Source organism: Heterocephalus glaber, unplaced genomic scaffold (genome assembly GCF_053883595.1).
Source record: "Heterocephalus glaber isolate CG9 unplaced genomic scaffold, H.glaber_assembly_v1.0 deba00000818, whole genome shotgun sequence".
NCBI lineage: Eukaryota > Metazoa > Chordata > Mammalia > Rodentia > Bathyergidae > Heterocephalus > Heterocephalus glaber.
The window spans coordinates 16,767,684-16,787,443 of record NW_028258164.1 but is presented as its reverse complement, the minus strand read 5'-3'; the positions used below and the strand labels follow the sequence as shown (position 1 = coordinate 16,787,443).

The window sequence follows — 19,760 nt, the reverse complement described above, 5'->3', positions numbered from 1 at the left end:
ATATATATGTATATGTGTATTTATATCTATATAAAACTATGATTTGTAAATTAAAAAGACATTAATTGAAGAAGAGTGAGTCTAAGAAAATCTCTCTGAAGAGCGTGTAATGAGCTGGCAGTAGCTGGCAACACCACAGAGCTAAAGGACTTGTGATTTCCCAAGGGTGAGGGCTGGCCTGTTCATATGCACATTCCCTTTAGGATGTACCTAACTTTTCAGTTAAAGTTGCCAGAGCACATATTTCCTGAGTAGAATTCCTAAACCTCACATCTGCCAAACAATTTTCCTTCCCTCTTAATTTTTAAATAGATATACAATGTTGTGGTATCCAAGAGACTTTTACAGGCAGGAAAATGCCCATAGTCTGGCCAAGTATAATAATTATTTTGACTAATGCATTATTTTCCAATCCTTTTCAATAGGCAAATAGCTTATTTTGAATCCTAATATTATTTAACACATGTACCATAATCCTCTATAGTCTTCTTACTCATATATTTGAAGGGGCATTTTACAAATTTATTTTTAACTGACAAACATTTACATGCTTAGAGAGGACCATGTGATGTTCTTATACATGTATATATTGTGACATGTTCAAATCAGGGTAAGGATATCGATCTCCTCAAACATTTATCATTCTTTTTTGGTGAAAATACTAAAAATCCTTTCTTCTAGCTTTAAAAAAATTATATAGTCCATTACTGTTATCTACAGTCACCCTACTGTACAGCAGAACACCAGAACTTCTCATATTTGACTGTATCTTGGTACCTATTAACCTCTCTTTCCCCATCCATCCCTCCCCACTGTTTCTTTCAGCTTTTAGTAGTGACTATCATTCTCTTCTTGACTTCTATGAGATCAACTTTTTTAGACACCACACAGGACTAAAATCATGCAGCTCTACATCTTTCTGTGTCTGGCTTATTTCATTTAACATGGCTTCCAGTTCCATTCATGTGGTTACAAATGACAGGATTTCTTTCTTTTTCATGGCTGGATAGCACTCCGTTGTTTATATGCACCACATTATCCATCCACCCATTAATGAATATTTAAGTGGACTGGATTTCTTGGCTATAGTGTATAGTGCTTCACTAAGCATGGAAACCTAGATGTCTCTTCAATATACTGATTTTATTTCATTTGGACAGATAGCCAGTGGTGGGATTGCTGGCTTGTATGATAACTTTCTCAACTTTGAAGACACTCCCTAGTATTTTCCGTAATGGCAGCACTAATTTACATTCCTACCAGTGGTGTAAATGGTTCCCTTTTCTCCACACCCTTACAAGCACTTTCTATCTTTTGTCTTTTTCGCAATGCACCAGTGAGGTGATATCTTATTGTGGTTTTGATTTGCATTCTGCCAAAGATCAGTGATATTGAGTATTTTTCATACATCCATTGGCCATGTACATATCTTTTGAGACATGTCTATGTAGATCTGTTGCTCATTTTGTAATCAGATTATTTGCTTTTTTGCTATTGAGTTCCTTATATGTTCCGAGTATGAGTCCCTTCTCAGATGCGTATGTTGTAAATATTTTCTCCCATTAGGTAAGTTGTCTCTTCTAATCACAACTTTTAATGGTTGTGTAATTGCTCTTCCTGTCAGTGTACCATAACTTACCAAATTGCTCTTCTGTAAACACTTATCATATTTCCAGCTTTGAAAGTTGTTATGGTAAGAGTAATATGAATGTGTTTATATAGTATTCAGCTTCTTTTGAAAAGAAATTTCTGAGCTAAGCTAGAGATGTCTTTCTGACTCCTACTGCACATTTTCATACTTATTTTTTGAGGTACTAAGGATTGAATGCAGGGCATTCACAGTGGGGTATATTCCCTTCCCTATTTATTTATTTAGACAGGTTCTCACTAAGTTTCCTATTCTGGCCTCAAACTTGCAATTCTCCTGCCTCAGCCTCCAGAGTTTCTGAGATTGCAGGCATATGCCACTGTTCCCAACTTCATATTGCTTTAAGAATGAGGTTTCCCTTGTGCCCCTTCTCTGTACTCATGCACCATGACAAAAGCACAAAAACGCTCCGTTGCATCATGATTTACTGTTTACATTTCTAATCTCACTTCCTCCACAATTCCACAATTATTTACATCTGAGGTTTGAAATCCCTGTATTCTCAGCAAGCCTGTGGATAGTAGGAAAGAGCTATTGGGGTCACTTCCTAATTCTCCTACTTCCCTAACTGTGACCATCCACTAGCTGTTACATTACCGCTTCCCATCGGGTTAATTACCAAACACTTGCTTATTGACAGTGCAAGCGAATATTAAAGAGATTTAGCCCACACTGTCATGCAGTATAACACAGTGCATTCAGTTTGATGGGGACCCTCAGTAGAGCTAGTAAATCACTCACCAAACTGTCTCCATCAATTATTTGAGAATACATAAGGCGATTTCCCTCCCTACGATATTAATTTCTTGGCTACTGTCACAGACTTCAGTGCCCATGATAAACGTTTTTACAATGAATACCAAATTAGCCCCAACTGATTAGAGGCCTTTATAAGTTATTAATGGGATGTCACTTCAGTCTGGTCCTCTCCATGTACGTGACATTTCATAAAATACTCTCCTCTTGTTGGGAAGATCCATCTTTCTCCCCTTGCTGGGTTTGTCAACTACAATACAGTGCTCCTTGCCCTCTCTGTCACCTGCCATGAACCTAGGTGACTGACAGTACCCTGGAGGACTGCTCAGTCCCCTGGTGGCTGCCCCATGAGGAGGACTGCAGTCTGAGGGGCTCTCAGAGCAGGGTGGCCTGGCTCATGGGAGCAGACGACAATGAGCTTTTCATGGGGGACACACTTTCTGTCCAGGGGGTACTTCTGGGTGGCATCAGAGCAGGGGACTCAGTGCCACCTACTAATGGCTTTTCTAATGGCACAGACACTAGCCAACTTATGGGGAGCTAAAGACTTAGAAGAGGAGAACCTGATTGTCTTAGTTATTTTTCTCATTGTTGAGACAAAATACCCAACCCCCAAAGTTAAAGGAGGAAAGGTTTATTTCAGCTCACAGTTTGTAGAGGTTTCAGTTCATAGTCAGCTGGTTCCAAGGGAGGGTGGTGTGGCAAAGGGACATTGCAGAGGAGAAACAGTACATGGCAAAGTAGGGCAGGCAGAAGGCAGCAAGGGATTGAAGCAGCAAGCAATGGCCACAGTCCTCTTTCTGTACCTCATATCCCATTCAGACTACCAACCCTTAGGACAGGGAGCACTCATAGCCAGCATGGGGCAGCCTTACTCCTTAATCCCAGCATCACACATCCTAGATCCAGCCACCTCTGAAAAGCCTCACCTATGACTGCGTGAGGCTTTGGGGGGACCTCTAGACACAACCCAAAACACTGATGGTATGTTTTCTCCCAGAGCTGGAGGATAGAAAGAAATGATGCTGCTCAGACACCCAGGATGATGACAGACAACTGGGGCCATGTCACTGAGCCCACTGATGCTGGCTGAGGTGGCCTTCTGTCCTGTGTCCCCTTCCGACACATGCCAACCTTCCCCTTGGTGAAATACATGTGTTTCCTTTCATTCTCTGCACCATGGCTATTCAAACAGCAACAGCAGTGACAACAGCTGAACCATCTCTTGCTGAGTAGGTGCTTTATCCTGGGGTCCATGAGGGTACTATAAGTAGATTAACCTCAGCCATGCACAGTGGGTCCACAAGGTAGGCTCTACTGTCCCCATTTTATAGATGAGGAAATTGAGGCTTTGAGAGATAGGCTTCTTGATCAAGGTCATGCTGTGCCAGAACCAACATCTGAATCCAGTCCTCTGGACTCCAAAGCTTCTGTTAGCAATGACCCTTGAAAATCAAGACAGGAATGTGAAGGTTTCTTTTCCTTTTGAGACTCAAGGTAAGGACCACGAGATTCTGAGGCTGAGGAGGTGGCCCTTGTCACTACAATGGAGCTCTGATGGGTCTTCTGGATTCAGTCTGGCTGCTTCTGGTGGCATTTGGCCTTTCCTGGGTACCAGTTCAGGGCAGATGTGTTGCTGCCCAATGGAATTCCTCACTCTGGAATTGGGTGGCCTCCTCAGGGGCAGGAAGCAGATGCATTTCATTCTCAGACTGTTTCTCCTGTCCACTGCTCAAGCAACCTGCATCTAGTATCTCATGCTCAAGACTGAAAGTTTGGGAGCCTGGCTTTCCAAGCTTTAGTGGACTTTCTTGTGAATGTGTGTGGTACTGTGCCTTGCACAAGCTAGGCAAGTTTTTGAAGGGATTATTTAAAAAGAATCATTCAAGCAGATATCTGAATGGCACACAGTGATCCTGTGTGGGTGCTGCAAGCCTGTAGTCTGATTCTTTTGACCCTTCTCTGATTCAGAGAAAGGAGTGAACCTGCATCTGGGAAGAGGAGGGCTGAGCGCTATTGCTCGCAGTGGGTGAGGGAAGCCAGGCGTTAGCTCTCCAGCCGCTGACACCACAAAAGGGAAAGGAACCATCTTCAGATCAGTTCCCTTGGAAAGAATTCCATCCTTAAAGAGCCGTGGACCCTGCCACAGACTCAATGGACAGGACTTGGTGTAGGTGAGGAAGGCTCAGAGCACCAGGCAGCAGGCAATAGGTATGGGCTGGAGAGGGTCACCTAGGGTTCCTGGTGGTCCAGTTAGACATAGGGTGGCTGCACCTCTGCTGTCAGTGGAACCAGCTGAGTGAGCTGGGTTGGGCCCAGGGTGGCACATCCAGCAGGAGGACAGATGATGGGGGCAGCGTCCCTCACTCCATCAAGACTGAGGGATCCGAGGAAAGTATCACACCCAGGTCAATGCTGGCATCCCAGAGCCCTGCTGCACACAGGGCAGTGTAGGTGGGAAACACAGAGGAAAGATCTGGGGACTGCTGTTCAGGGATGATTATGCCAGAGAGCAAGGTGACATGAAGTCACCTTGACAGGTGGCAGAGAGCATGAGAATGTGGTGGTCCAGCTGCAACCATCGCTGACCCCAGCCATCAGCCTGGAGTGCTCCTGGGGCTGGGGGCTCATTGGGGAATCAAGTCTGCCTGCCCAGGCCTTGCTAAGAGAACTGGCTTCTGGACCTGACCATGCTGATGAAATGATTCTCCCTTAAGAATATTTATATCCACGATCTTCCCTGGAAAACCATTTGAAGGAGAAAAGAGCCATAGAATCAAGGAAGTTCTTAAAGTCTAGCAGAAATCCTCTGATTGTGGTAGATACACTTGATTGTAGTCTTCTGTCTCAGATCAGCAGCTCACTGGTTTCCCCTGCATCTTCAAGAGTGGGGTGATCAGGAGCAGTGTACTCTCCTCAGCTGGACAGCAGGGCCTCCTCTCTGCCACCCTTCTGGGGCGCTTCCTCTGAGACAGTTCCACCCCAGCTGGGCCAACTCCTCTCCTTGCTCTTCATTTTCCACATGCTAAGCCGTGGAAGATTTCCCAAAGGGCTCACTAAATATGCTTTTCAAACTGCTCATTTATCACTATCACGGTAGCAAGCCAAGCAAAGAGAGATCGTTCTCTCTGTCTTGGAGCCTCTGAACATCCCAGCAGCCACCAGCCATGCATTCTTAATGTTGTCTAATGCTTCACAGCCTGATCTGCAAAAATTTCCACTCTTCTTATTTCCAGAGGAAGAAATATTATGTAACAAGTCTGCATAGACTCCTTACACTTATAGATTGACCTGCTAAGGCATGGAAGCGGTTTTCACTCCAGGTGTGGGTCCCAGGAGCAAAGACAACCACTGCAGCAGCTGCCCAGTGTGTTGGTCCCCAGGTGTAAGGACAAATAAGGAAATGAAAGGAGATTTCTAAACTGAATGATTCTGTCATATACTAGGTAAGCAGAGACAACACCTCAGAGAAACAGCTGACCATATATGGGAAGCAGGACTTCCTGAGACCAAAGCAAAGAATGTTGGAGTGTCTGCAGTTCAGGGAGAGATTCATCTGAAGAGGAGGAAATAAAGGAAGCTATGGTATGGAGAAAATTCCTGAAGGACTATTTCAAATGCAAACCTGTGTCTCCGGCGGCCTCTCCCGGATGGATGGAGAGGCGGGGCAGGGGAGAGATGCCTGCACATATTTCCTCCTTTGACCCTATTTAATCTGGCCAAACCCAACCTCCTCTTCCAAGGCTAGTTCCTTAGTGAATGTTTTGGAAAGAACTTGAGTGCTCACTGGGAGCACCCACCGACCAGCGGCAGGGCAGAAGCTGATGCTGGCAGGGCAAGGACAGCTGGGCTTTGCTTTCTCCTTATCTCCAGAGGAGCCTGTGCCCATGTGAGCTGGAGGTCAAATAAAGATCGCTCCAAGGGGTGAAGGCATTCTTGAACCCCATGTAGAGGCATGGAAAGAGATGCCCTCTGTATGCTCCTGGTGCTGCACACAGCTATCTTCTGGTGACTTGGGGGCTCAGTCCTGGTGAATCCTTGGTGAGCTGCAGCTGAATCTTTGGCTCCCGAAGGGGAATTACTCACTTTATCTGACTCATTATCCTCAGAGCAGATTTCCTTTAGGAAGCAATATTTACTTTTTAAAATAAAATGGCAGTGAGGGATTTGTTGCTCACCCTCACAATAGATTGGTGTTTGCAAGGCTGATCATGGCTGCTGCTTTACTCTGCAGACAGAGCAGGCTCCGGAGCACCTGGCATCAGGTGATGCCCCAGGGCTCAGGACTTGGCAGTGGAGGACACCCAAGAGCATGATGATCACCTAAAACAGGGGCCAGCAGTCCCCAGGCCAGTCTACCTGTGTTTGTGAATACGGTTCTGGGGGGAACACAACCATGCCCATTTATTTCTGCATTGTCCTCATCTGCATTTGTGCTACACAGCAAAGAGAACTAATTGTGACAGAAGCAGTAAGATCTGTAAAGCCTAAAATAAAACATTTGCCATTTGTTCTTTTATGGAATAAGTTTCCAACCCCTGTTCTAACATAGCTTTCTCAACCATAAGTTGTATTGCTTCTTATATGCAGTACAAGAGATATGATAAACCCCCAAAGTCCATATAAGTTTAAAAACAAACATTCCAGGAGTCTATCAGCATCTTTGGTACCAAACTCAAATATCAGCAATAGTAATTAACTGGAAATTCATTGCCTTGACACAGAAAGGAAGTAAAATCTCACCAGCAGACGCATATTCATGGATTCTTGCTCTTTACCTCCCTCCAATTATTTCATGCTGAAGTGGTTTAGTGCTACAAGAATATGTTGAGTAATTAATTAACCAGTCTGTTTATGCATGCATGTTTTACTTCAACAAATACTTGGTGAGCAGCAGGCACTGTGCCAGCCCTGTAGAAGACAGGGAAAAAGACTGACTGCTTGCACTAGAGAGAAGAGGCACTTGTCTGCATGCCACACATGACCAAAGGTGACACAGTGAGATGTGGACCCCAAAGAGGGCTACCTGACAGACTGTGTGTGTTGTAGTAGAGGTGTCTTATTTTGCTTTGTTGCTACTTATTCTTTAAGAGATTGAACATGATGACTGCTATAGTCAGTTATCTTCACCTCTGTCCCCAAGGAAGCATGACATATGTGAAAAAACAGTTGTCCATGAGGTAGCAGGGAAGGGGCTGTCCTAATAGGTATCCAAGAGAGCCACCACCCTGCAGCTTCACCTGCTTCTGGATTCTGAACCTATGTCTAAAGTATCTGTGCACATGTGTGCACACCTAACTCCTCCTTCTGCACTGGGAGTTAATTATTCTTTATGTTGTGCACTCTACCACCAGGTAGGAAGAGATGGTGCTCAGTCTACTCCAGGGTCTGATGGGCCTCCAGTTGGAAATGTTGGAACGTAAGTTCTCAGGCCTAGTGCTAAGCCCTGGTTGACAAGGATAGAGGCAGCAGGTATGGCAGAAAGAGACCTTGACAGCTGATTAAGTCCTTTTCCTGATGAGCACAAAATGTGGGACAAGGACCACTCAATGAGGTTATGGTTTCCCATCCTCATCTCTGCAGGGCATGTTGGGGCTTGGGTGCCAACCTGTGTGGACTGGGCTGTCGAAGGTCACTGGAGGCTGGGAGGGCTCTCTACGGAGGTGTGATGGCCACATCTACAGAAAGATCTGATGGGCACTGTAAACCTCTTCAACCACAGGCTTCCAGAGGGCTTTATGGTCAGCCATAAGTCACCAGCACTCAGGTCTTTCATAGTTGACCATTACTTGTGTGCATTTCCAAAGAGTTAATGGCTTCAGGGAAAGATGGTTTTTATTTAAGTCAGCTCACCACTCTTCTCTTCTCTGCCACATTCTGGTTTTGATCCATTAAATCTGCTGTTTGAAATTTCTCATTAGCATTAGGAACACTTTAGTAATAGTTAAAATATTTCTGTGGCTCCTGTACTTCTGTTCCTTTGAAACAATTCAAAACAATGGATCTAACATGCAACCAAGAAATGATAATTGTATAATGGGGGAAAGTAAGACTTTCCATTTTTAAGACTGTAGACAGCCTATCCAAAGCAATCCTGTGGAAGCTTTCAAATGTGATCACTTTTTGTGCTATTTTAGGGGAAGAAGGCACTGAAACTGCAGCTTTGGTTAATCTGCTTTAAGATGCAAAATAAATTGGTGACTTAAGTGTAGCGGCCAAGTCATTAGACCTGCAAACCAGAGAGACTGTCCACAAGGGTGAAACTGTCTCATGAAATAAAGCTATGCAGGGCTCATTGACATTACCTACTTTTGGACAGATGGAAGGTCAGAGGTCACATCTTCCAAACCTTGTACTTCCTGTTTCACAGAGCTGCTGATGGCAGCCTTACCACTGAACAAGCCATTCGCTGTCAACCAACAAATGGGTATTTAGGACTGGAACTCTTGTCTTAGAACTGCTTTTTTGGGCCCCTTTCACTGTAGCATCCTTGCCGTTCACTTTCCCAGGTTTGGAAACATCACAGTTTTGCCAATTTGAGCAAATCTGCTTTCTCATAGGGCCCTCTGCAGAAGGAGGATGAGTTCCTAGAGCAGCAATCAATGACTCCACCATTCTGATCATCCCTACACTTGCAGCCCTTCAGATACACTTCATCCTATGTGTTCAAAGCAAACCTAGAACCTCTACGTCCAGCCACAGGTAGGGACCACTTTAAGGGTATCAGATATGGGAACCCATACATATGCTATTCCAATTCTACAACAATTCTCTATCCAAAAAGAAACAGCTACTTTACATACTCAAGTTCCCCGGTGTATGTATTCAAAACTTAATTTATACACACACACACACACACACACACACACACACACACACCACATGCAGGCTGACTCCAGTGAGATGCATTCAGCCTAGAAAACACAAACTTTGAGAAAACCAAACCATGACATTGACATGCTTACCAGCTGCTGGCCTTTGGGGCCCCACCCTGCGTATTGAAGCTTTGCATTGCTGACTTCTGGGGGGTCCAGACTCTGAGGGTCCCTAAAAAAGCAAATAAGAACAAAAGCAAAATGTTGGGAACCATAAATTAAAGATGCTTTATTTTCTCCTCTGGTTGTATTTTACTCCTTTCTCCTTCCATTGCATCAATTTCAGAGGCTTCCTCTTTTGTTATTAAATAATGTCTTGTTCACTCTCTATTAGGTTTCTTCAAATGTACATAATTTATATGAAGCTGAAATAGGTCCTCCACTGCTTAATCCCAATGGTAAGTATTTGAGAGAAAACATGCAGAGAAGTCTACAGATCAATTTTTAAAATATCCAAGATAGTCAAAATTAAAAATGAAAATGCACAGCCATATATTAATAAATCCCTGCAGCTTATCTCTTCATTTTTAGCTCTCTAACAATTTTTTTTCCTAAGAATAATGCCAGGCTCTTCTGACCTTCTAAAGCCAGGACTTAGAACAGATTGAATCCTTTAGTTTCTGCTGATTGGTACAATGAGAAAGACAGAGATAGAGATGGAGATGGAGATGAAATAGAGATTGATTTTTTCCCTATCAATCATCATTTTTATTTTCATTTTTAATTTATTGATATACAAAATACCATGACAACAGAATCCTGTGTATGTATTTAAAGGTTATAATGAATAAAGGTCATACTAAAAAAAAGTTAAAAATGAAAAATCCCTGACACTATTATGAGCATTAAATAGTTTGGCATGTTTTGTAGCTCTTGTGCCTTCAGCATTAGCCCAGACTAATTTTCCTGTTTCTTTTGGAAGATGCCACTTCACATGAAGCAGGTCACTGTGCTCTGCCCAATGTTGGGACTCTTCAGTGGGTGCCTATGTGAACTTCACATTTCTTTTGCTGCAGAAAGAGCTGTGAATTGGCCCACTCATTCACCTAGGAAGAGGAAGGGGCTAAATAGTCTTGTAGAAAGGAAGATGCTGAATTTTAAGGGCTGCAGGAACAAAAGAGAGAAGGCAAGAAAGAGGGAAGCTGAAGTAGGGAAGGCTGTGCTTTGGACTGGAGTCAGTGGAAAATTCCAACGTGACCCATGAGTAATAGCAGCAGAAATAAAGTGGAGAAAAAAACAGGGCGTACTTAGGAGGAAGAAGACCCAGGGGAGGGGGGTGGAGAGAGAGAGACTGCCCAAGGGGGTGGAGATGAATTATTCCTGGGCTCAGCAAAGCCCATAGGGCTAGAGATGGGTGGCCTGAGGTCTGATTAGGGTTCAGCTGGAATGGCAGCTGCTGGGGGAGCTGGAAGACATGGGGGTGGGGATATGGCAGTCTGCAGATGAATTTTTAACAAACCCTGCCATATATGTTTGGAATGTTATTTTCATAAGCATGCAGAATTCTTCCTTACCCCTGGTGTAGAGACAGTCTTTCTAAGGATAACTCAGAATCCAGAAGCAAAATAAAAGATTGACAAATTTGACTACATAACACATGTAAAAATTTGCAAGACAAAAACATGATGGACAAAGAGGACTGAGAAACTGGGAGAAAACCTTCTTACCATATGCCATGGACAAGCTGCTAAAATCCCACACATATGCAGAACTCTAAAAATTTAAGATTACAAAAACAAACAAGAAACATGAGAAAAAGAGATGAACAGGCAATTCACAAAAAGATGTAAAAATGGTCCTCACACATATAAGAAAGTACTTAATATATATAAAATTGGAGAAATAAAAATAAACTGAGACATAATTTCTTACTTAAGAGGTTGATTGAAGAAAAGAGGGTAGGTAGGGTAGGGACTCTGATACCTCATAGTAGGAAAGCTCATTGATACAATCATTTCAGAAGGAAATTTGGCAGTGCCTAACAAAGTGCACACTTCAATTTAGCCTGAGAGTCCCACTTTCAAGACACCTCCTACAAGATATCCCTCCAATCATACTAAAATACAAGTATATAAGACTATCATCATCGTAATTTTATTTGTAGTTAGAAAATGTTGGAAACAACGTGTGGTTACATAAACAATGGTGCGTCATGCATCCATAGCGGCGTAGGTAAATGATCAAGTAAACCACAGCCATTTTTCTTCACAACAGAATTTCAGTTCCTCAGTATGGAGGGAGAGAAGGAAATTAAATCACCTTTTGGCCAACACCACTCTAACAAATGCCACAGACCAGACCCAGTGATGGAGGATAAAGTTAGTGAGTAAGAGTTTGAAGAGAAACAGAACTTGCATCATCTCAAAGTATCTTCCCTAAGATACTTCCCAGCTACCAAGCAGAAGACACCTTTACAGTGGAGAAACCTGCACACAGCAGCTTAACCTCATGACTGTGGTCAACAATGCCAGGAACAAGACCCATCAAGGTCACCACCCCATTGACAGTCCTAGAAAGGACAAAGAACCATCTATGTGGTGGGTTTATGCAAATGCTAACTTCACTCCATTCCTGAGAAAATGCTGGAAAAATGTGAATCGAGGGACAAATACAAAGTCATCAGCCAGTGCTTTTCCAACGGGTCACGTGGTCCTGGGATAAAGAAGGGACATTGGAGAACTCTAAAATTTGAAGAATTTTGAGTTAATGTTATTTTTGAGTTAATATTATTGTAACAATGTTAACTTCCTCCTCTTGATAACTATCCTATAGTTATGAAATATTTAAACAATGGGAGAGTCAATGTAAAAGATTCCTTATGCTGTTTTTACAACTCAATAGTCTAAAATTATTCAAAATAAAAAGCTAAAAAGTATCTTCATTAGAAGAGAGGAGGAGACAGAAAGGAGCCTTGGATGACAGAGGCAGAGATTGGAACTGCATGTCCACAAGGACACAGGATGGTGGCACCATGGGGACCTGGAAGGGGCGAGCAGGACTCTTATGACAGGGCTCAGAGGGAGGCTGGCCTCCTAGATCTGTGACTTTCAGCCTCCACCACCAGGTGAGGAGGAAATTTCTGCTGTTTTAAGCCACCCCCTGGCAAGGCAAGGTCCCCCTAGAAAGCTCACATATCCTTCGACTCTCGGATAAACCCAGATCCGCAGTGATATGCTCCAGGACATGGTGCTCATTAGCTTTTTTTTTTGAAGATTTAGTCAGATGTGGAAAAATCCTCATCTGACTTAACAAGCAAAACAGAAAGGTGTTTTAAGAGCAGAGCCCAAGTGCACCAGAGGAAGTCTGTCTCTTCCTGGGAGCCTGCTCTTCTTCAACTCCAGAACTCCGGGGTCCTATTGTCACATGGGGAGGACCAGATGGGCTCTGCTTGTGCTCTGCTGTGAGCCCAAGTCTAGTTCATGGTCACCAAATGGTTCCCACAATGCACTGGATATTTCTGAAATTCTTGGGATGTGTGGCGTGCATGTGTGAGAGACAGAAAGTGTGGGAAAAGAAAGAAAGACAGTGAGTACAAAAGGGCAGCTATTGATTTACTTGGGGTTGGCTGGTGTACCCCCCCCCCCCAATTTTTCCTTCTTTCTTCTTATTTATTCTAAGAAGTCCATGGCAGGCCCTGTGATGAATTATATCCAGAGTGGCAATGGATTGGTGAAAAAAAATGATTAAGGAAGAATAAAATGATCTGTACTTAGAATATCTCAGAATAATCATGCAATCCATTCGGAATTTGCTTATTTGAGCAATAAACAAAACAAAGCATAAATCATTTTGCATTCTGAAGAGTAAATTAGCGTAGCAAAGTTTACTCATTTATCTTCCCAAGCTATTTTGAGGAATTGAAAAGCTTCCCAATGACAATGGCATTAGGGGAAAAAAGAAGCTAAAAACTGCTTTTCTGGCTTCTAAGCTTTCATAGCTAAAGACATAAAAACTCAGATTTGCAATGTCAAATCATGTTTTCTGAGCCCTCCTATTTGTTTAGCATGGTGAATATATATAAAAATGTAAGATATATCTGCCAGTTTTAGATGATTTTCCAACAAAATAGATGCTCAATAAATATTAACTGAACAACGACTAGATGGATGGGTGAATAAGTGGGGTCTGGTCTAATCTCCAGTAATTGGTTAGGTCAGTAATATTCTAAACTCATGTGGCCCTTTGAGATTTGTGTTACTCTTTTTTTAAAAATGTATATCTTAAAGCATTTGATTAAATCCTTGTGAGCAGGAATCCCATATCATAAATACATCCCAGCAGCCAACAGTTGGTACTTCCTCTGCTGTTAATTTATATGTCTCCCTTTCTTTAAAGGGAAAGGTGCTCAGGGCTCCTCTCCCTGAAATGTAGATGTAGGCACTGTGAGGCTGAGCTGCTCTGCTCACAGAAAGCATGATCAGGGGGAAATGTGGGTATGGACTTGCCCAAGGAAAGATGAGAATCTTAAACATGGCTGTGCCCTTTATGAGGATGGATGGCGGCCACAGAGGAGTGGCTAGGTCTCATCTCAGCAATGCAGGCCTGGATACCATGGTTCTTCTGAACATCATTAGATATAGCTCCCAGGACACCGCTGCTCTGAGATCTGCCACTATTCTGAGTCTGTTGAGAGGCCAAGGAAATGAATCTTTCAGGAGAAGCTTTTGTGGAGTTTTCAGCCAGAGAAGTGCTATTTCTAAGCTCCAGCTATGACCCTGGGTGTCACTTAGCAATGAAGCACATAAGAAGGAAGCAGTCCAGCTGACCCCTGGCCCACACTAGAGTCACAGAGGTAATGAAAGTGGCTGGCTCCCCACAGACTCCAGACCCATCTGTGTGGGGAGTGCCCAGACATGTACATTCTTATGAGTTCACACTGATTCCCACTAGTGGCCAACTAACATTGATGGGGTCCCTTTGCACCAAGGAAAGGAATGTGGAGGTACCATTAGGACAGACACGGAGCCTGCCAAAAGGATGACTTATGTATATTTTCACCTTTCAACAAGATGTTTTGAAAATCATTTAGACATGTAAAGGAAGTCCTTGAGGATGGCGATGTCTCCACTAGTGAGGATGGTTCAAGCAGCTCCCACTGCAGGTGGCTGATAGGTTTCCACCCACTGACCTACTTCAGCCTATCATCTGAGACTTGGACAAGGACAGAGAGAGTAAGACCTGCAGGCGCGTCTTCCTGGGCAATATGCATTTGCAAAGTTGATGTCCAGGCAACGGCCACTGGGTCATAGGCACAGTTCAAGACCCAGCGATGTACTCTCTTTGATGCCACAGAATGATGGAGAGGAATGTGTTATGTGATAAGTGCATGTTGAAAACACTCATAACTATTCCTTTCTAAAATGATGTCTATAGCAAGATAAGTAGCAATTTAATATAAGAAGAAATCATTGTGAAATGAGAAGCAGCACTTACCCTTGGAGCTCAAGTAGTTAGAGGAGGATTTTAACAGGAGATTTCAGAGGTGGGGTTGAAGGATCAGAGAGTTTGGATGTAAGGTGCCCTGTGAGGAGCAAATTTCTGATGTATACATGGGGAGGGTAGGAGAATGGAGTGAGCAAAGGTGTGACACTGGAAACATACTCAGGTTCAAGAGCAGAACTGGACACATGGCTTGGTGTGGTTCATCCAGAGAAGCAGGATGGGCAGTGGGCACCTTCCTGTGTGTCCTTCTCCCACACTCACAGTCACAACCTTCTTTTCCAGGAAGTCCAGACTTGATTTCAGCTGACTTTTAGATTCACAGCTCCAGGAAGCTAATACTGATTGCTCACAGTTACCCCTGGTGATGAAATCTGTCCTCTGTCCAAAATGTAGGGGAGTTTGCAAGAAGGGTGATTAATTAAATTTGGCCATATTATGGAAGGTCTCGGTGTCTACTCTGCACACTGTCTGAGGCACTTCTCGTGCACCAAAGTAGGTGTTAAAATCCACTGTCTCATATTCATACAGTATTTCTTAGACTCTTGCATGTGTGCTATGTGGGAGGCATTTTATATATGAAGTAATTGTGTCCAGAGGAGCAAAGTGACATTTCCATAATTACACAGATAGAGAGACTGATTGGAAATTTATTCCAAGGCCAATTTGACTGTAGAGCCTGTGTTTCTGTAGTGCTGGCTGCCAGTGGATTTCAGCAGGAAGCAAGGAAGACTGGAGCAGGGAGAAGGGGAAGAACAGCTAGGCCAAATCCGGCTCTTACAGGAGGACTGGTGAGGTGTCCATGGTCCTGAAAACATGTGAGGGCAAATGGCAGCAGAATTCTTCCTCTTTGATGTTATGGCGGAGACATGTATGCTGCCAATCCAAGAACATCTCCTTCTACAGTTTGGCTTCATGTTGTTACTTCCCCAAGGTACAGAAGGAACTCTAATCCTGCATTCTTGGGCCACTGCAATGGCAGCTCTTTCTGTAGACCCAGTGTGTCTGTGTGTGTGCAACAAGAGGGGCCTGGGAACTTCCACATGACAGGAAATGGCCAGGAAGAAAATGCGCCAAGCTGCAGAGGTGCCACACTGGCACTGGGAGTCCTCATCACTGCCATCCTCAACTCTGACAGAGGAGCTTCCCATGCACCAAGGAAGACACATGCACTCACAAGACAGGCTGCTAAAGACTAAATCAGAGGGACATGGAATACAGACACTTGAAATCTGTCTTCATGCTCCAGGAGAACACCAGCCACCCATAGTCATGATCTATGTGGTTTCCACACTGACTGAGCTCTCTCACAGGCCACACCCCTCACAGGCTTCCTGATTGAACATGGGCTTCTCACCTTTACTTTCCTTTGATCTACTCTATGCCAGCACCAAGCCCACTACTCCACCCCTTCTCTCTTCTGCTAAAAGCATCTGGTGTGTCTGATTGTAAGACCAATAAACTCCAGGGTGGTGTTGAGGTTGCCTAACCTGCAGGCACATCCTAAAACTCAGCCAGCCCTGCTGCTGCTGCTCAGGCAGGCTCTCAGCCTGGCCTGGCACCTTGTCGGTTCAGGAAGCCCTGGGTCCCAGTGAAGGTCAAGCCTGTGAAACGCTTTACTTGGCCCAGAACACCTTCTTCCTGCCTCCATCTATCAGAACAACAGACAAAACCTGACACAGCCCCAAGGCTTAGCTTAAGGCCAGCTTCCCTCTCGAGATTTTTTATGAGATCAGGGTGCCCATGACTCTCTCTTCCTTCTTTGCTGCTCAGATTTAGAATACTCATTAGGCAGTTTATTATAGGTTGTTATTTAAGTCTGTATCTTACTTTTTCAGCAAGATTTTGAACTTCTTAAGGATAGCAACCAAGCTTGTGTGCTCATTGCATTGCTTTAATATTTTTGACTTAGAGTATCTTTTCTACCCCACCAGAGGAAAAACAGGAAAGCCTAAAAAATTAATTGCTAGGTCAGAAAGAGATGAGATAAAAAACAAGTAATTGAGCATTGAGAATTGTAGATTGTTGAGGCTATGGACACTTTTTTTAAGGGAGAAACTAAAATTTTACAGACCTTATAACTATTCGCATATCAGAGGAGAAGCTCCAGTTTAGGACAGTTATTGAAGGGAATCTCATTATTGTCCTTCTGCTTGTCACAGAAAGGATCTGGGCCAGGGAGAAAGTAAAGTCTGTGAGTATTTCATTACAAGACTGCAAATATATGTATTGTGCACACACTGCAGTGTTGAGGAGGATGAGCTCACTAGAAGCACGATTCTCCCCTGCATTATGCTTGTATCAGCAGCAGACTCACTTCTCATAGCAAGCCTAAGAGGTGAGACTGCTATTGTCACCTGTTAAATATAGGGGACCAGAAGGCTGTGAGAGTGAAACAGCTCCTAGGCGACACAGCCGAAGGTCAGCAGTGGCATCTAGCTTCAGGTCTCCACAAGCGCGGAGGTGAAGTCCCTAATGTGAGTGTCACGCTGCCAGACAGGGTGCTGGGCCTTGTGCACTGGTTCATTTCCAGGTCTCTCCTCCCTAAATAAATAGAAACCTCTCTGCGTCTGAGTCTAGAAAGTTAGAGTATAGGTGCCAGGGCCTATGACTCAGCTTGTTATTTTCCTCTTTTTGGGGGAGTTGAGACAGGGTCTCACCATGTAGTTCAGGGTGGCCTTGAACTCACTGTGTAGCCCAGGTTGGCCTCAAACTCATGGTGATCCTCCTGCCTCAGCCTCCCGAGTGCTAGGATTATAGATGCATCCCACCATGCCGGGCAGTAGTTTATTATTTTCATAGATGCAAAAAGCAACACTAAAGGTCAACCACAGCTCTAAAGAAAGAAAACTTTGTACAGTTTTGTTTGAGACCTAAAGAATATCAGCAAGCAAGCAAAGTTTGGACAAAATTATCCATAGGAGATGTCCTGATATGGAAATAAATACCTTCTGGCACTTCTCAGTTTCTATTCTATTGTTAATCTGAGTTCACCAGGCTCCAAATTGCCAGTTGTACCTAAAGAAGGGACATGCCCAATTTTTCTTTAAATTGATTTCTGTTATGGAAGAAGTTACGTGTCCATGTAACTTTTGGAATAGTCCCAGTGATACGCGGTTACATATAACACACAAAGCGTACATACGTTGTTCTTTAAGGGACTAAAGCTAAAGGCAAAACTAATTCAGGAAAAATGTCATGCCAGGAAAATGTCAAGAGGTGGGAAACTATAAAAAAGCTTGCAGTGAAACACAGAACAGAGTTTTGATGGGAAACACTTGGCTGGCTATGACATCTACTGAGGAAAACTGCTTTATTTGCTGAAATTCTTATAGAAAATCTTCTAGGGAAGTGCATGTTACAAAGAACCAGTTCTAATTCTATTTAAATTAAAAAATTTGCATAAAAGATGCATGTCCTGTAAGAATACAGTTCTTGCTAGTGTGGGTGTGTCCTGCAGGCCTGTCCTCTGGGGTAGTCACTGTTTATCTCTGTCTGCTTCTCACCCAGCTAAGTGCATGTCCCACCCCATGGAACAGTCAGTGAACATGGACACCAGTCCCTGAGGCCTCAGCACTATTTTTCATTTGTGAACTAAAGGCTGAAAAGACAGTCGCTTTAAGGAAGGTAAGGATTGATGAAAATGAGCATCTTGGTCCATTCAGGGGCTGGTGCTGAGGATTGCCCAGCAGAGGCAGTGAATTACAATGAAATGCAAAGTCCAGTCAAATGGACACTGGCAGCTTCAAAACCATCTGTGCTTCCAATGGTTTCCCTTGGGAACTTTGAAATTATGCCCCATGGCCTGGAGTTGAAGAGTGGCCCAGGCCTGTGTGTTTAAGTGGGTGGCACTCAGCAGATATGGAGGAAGAGCCAGGGCCTGGAGAGGAAGAGGAGGAAGACATAAAACGAAGTATATTTGAAAAACGATCTGCCCAGAAAGTGGTAGCAAAATTCCACAGAAAAAAAGAAACATTGCTGATGAAAAACATTATGATTCTGATGAGGAAATGAAGAAAAAGTGCCAGTGAAGAAACGTATTTGAGATAGGTCAGCCCCAAATGCACAAAAATCATACTCAAGTGGGAAAGACATAAAAGCATTAACTCCAAGATCAAAAGGGCAAGAATCCTTAAAAAAAACAAAAGAACTCCTAAAGTACCAAAAGGACCTAATTCTGTAGAAGACCTTAAAGGAAAATGGTAAACAAGAATAGAACAAGGTGGCTCTCTCTCCAAAGCAGGAGCTGGGTTCATCCATTATGTGGAGAATTGCTTCTGGGTGATGACCAGGAGGTCACCAAGAGCTCTGGCAGTGGAGGAAGCATCTTTAAGAAAATAGCTTAAAGAGTTTGTTAAAATTTTCTGCCTTATTTCACCCCTGTAACAGCTGATGCCTGGCTGTCCTCTTAACAGTGCAAACTTTCCCTGCCATGTTTGATAAATGTCATCCAGGTTCCAAGGGCAAGAATGTGCCATCCTAAATGTCTGTCTAGCTTTTTTTTTTTTGTACCAGGGATCGAACGCAGGACCTTGTGCTTGCAAGGCAAGTGGTGGAACCACTGAGCTATACCCCTAGCCCTGTCTAGCTTTTAAAGACAGAAGTGGCCCTCTGCTTGGGCTTAAGTATGTTGGCATGCTAGGATAGGACACCATAGTAGTAGTGGTGGGCAGATTCAGAAATGGCAGGGAGACAAAAATATACGTGTGAAATAAACTCAGTGTTCTAATAAATTGAAAAAAAAATACAGTTTTGAAAATTTGGTTTGTGAAAGTCAAACCAACCTAATCCTAGGTACTCGATCATTGAATAAGTGGAAATTTCATTGTGTGTCTTTAGTTGTTCAGGGACTGTGCTTTAGCTTTAGCCATTACATGTAAAATGAATTCAGCCTGGACCAGGAAGAATTATATCCTCACAAGACATGTGTCTTTTATGCAAATCTATTTATTTAAATAGAATTAAAATTGATTAGTTTTTAGCAAGCATGTTACTCTCTTAAACCTGGACAGAACAGAGCAGTACAAGAGAGACAGACGACA

General features: G+C 43.4%; 1 protein-coding gene across 6 annotated transcripts in view; it reads right to left on the bottom strand.

The window, feature by feature from the left end:
• Positions 1 to 19,760, bottom strand: part of Dpp6 (dipeptidyl peptidase like 6) — an 863,175-nt gene that overhangs the window by 159,295 nt on the left and 684,120 nt on the right. For all 6 annotated transcript variants that reach the window (XM_004860345.4, XM_004860347.4, XM_004860344.4 and 3 more), the window contains exon 7: positions 9,370 to 9,451. In XM_004860345.4, the coding sequence (XP_004860402.2) occupies positions 9,370 to 9,451 (82 nt within the window). The remainder of the gene's footprint in view (positions 1 to 9,369; positions 9,452 to 19,760) is intronic.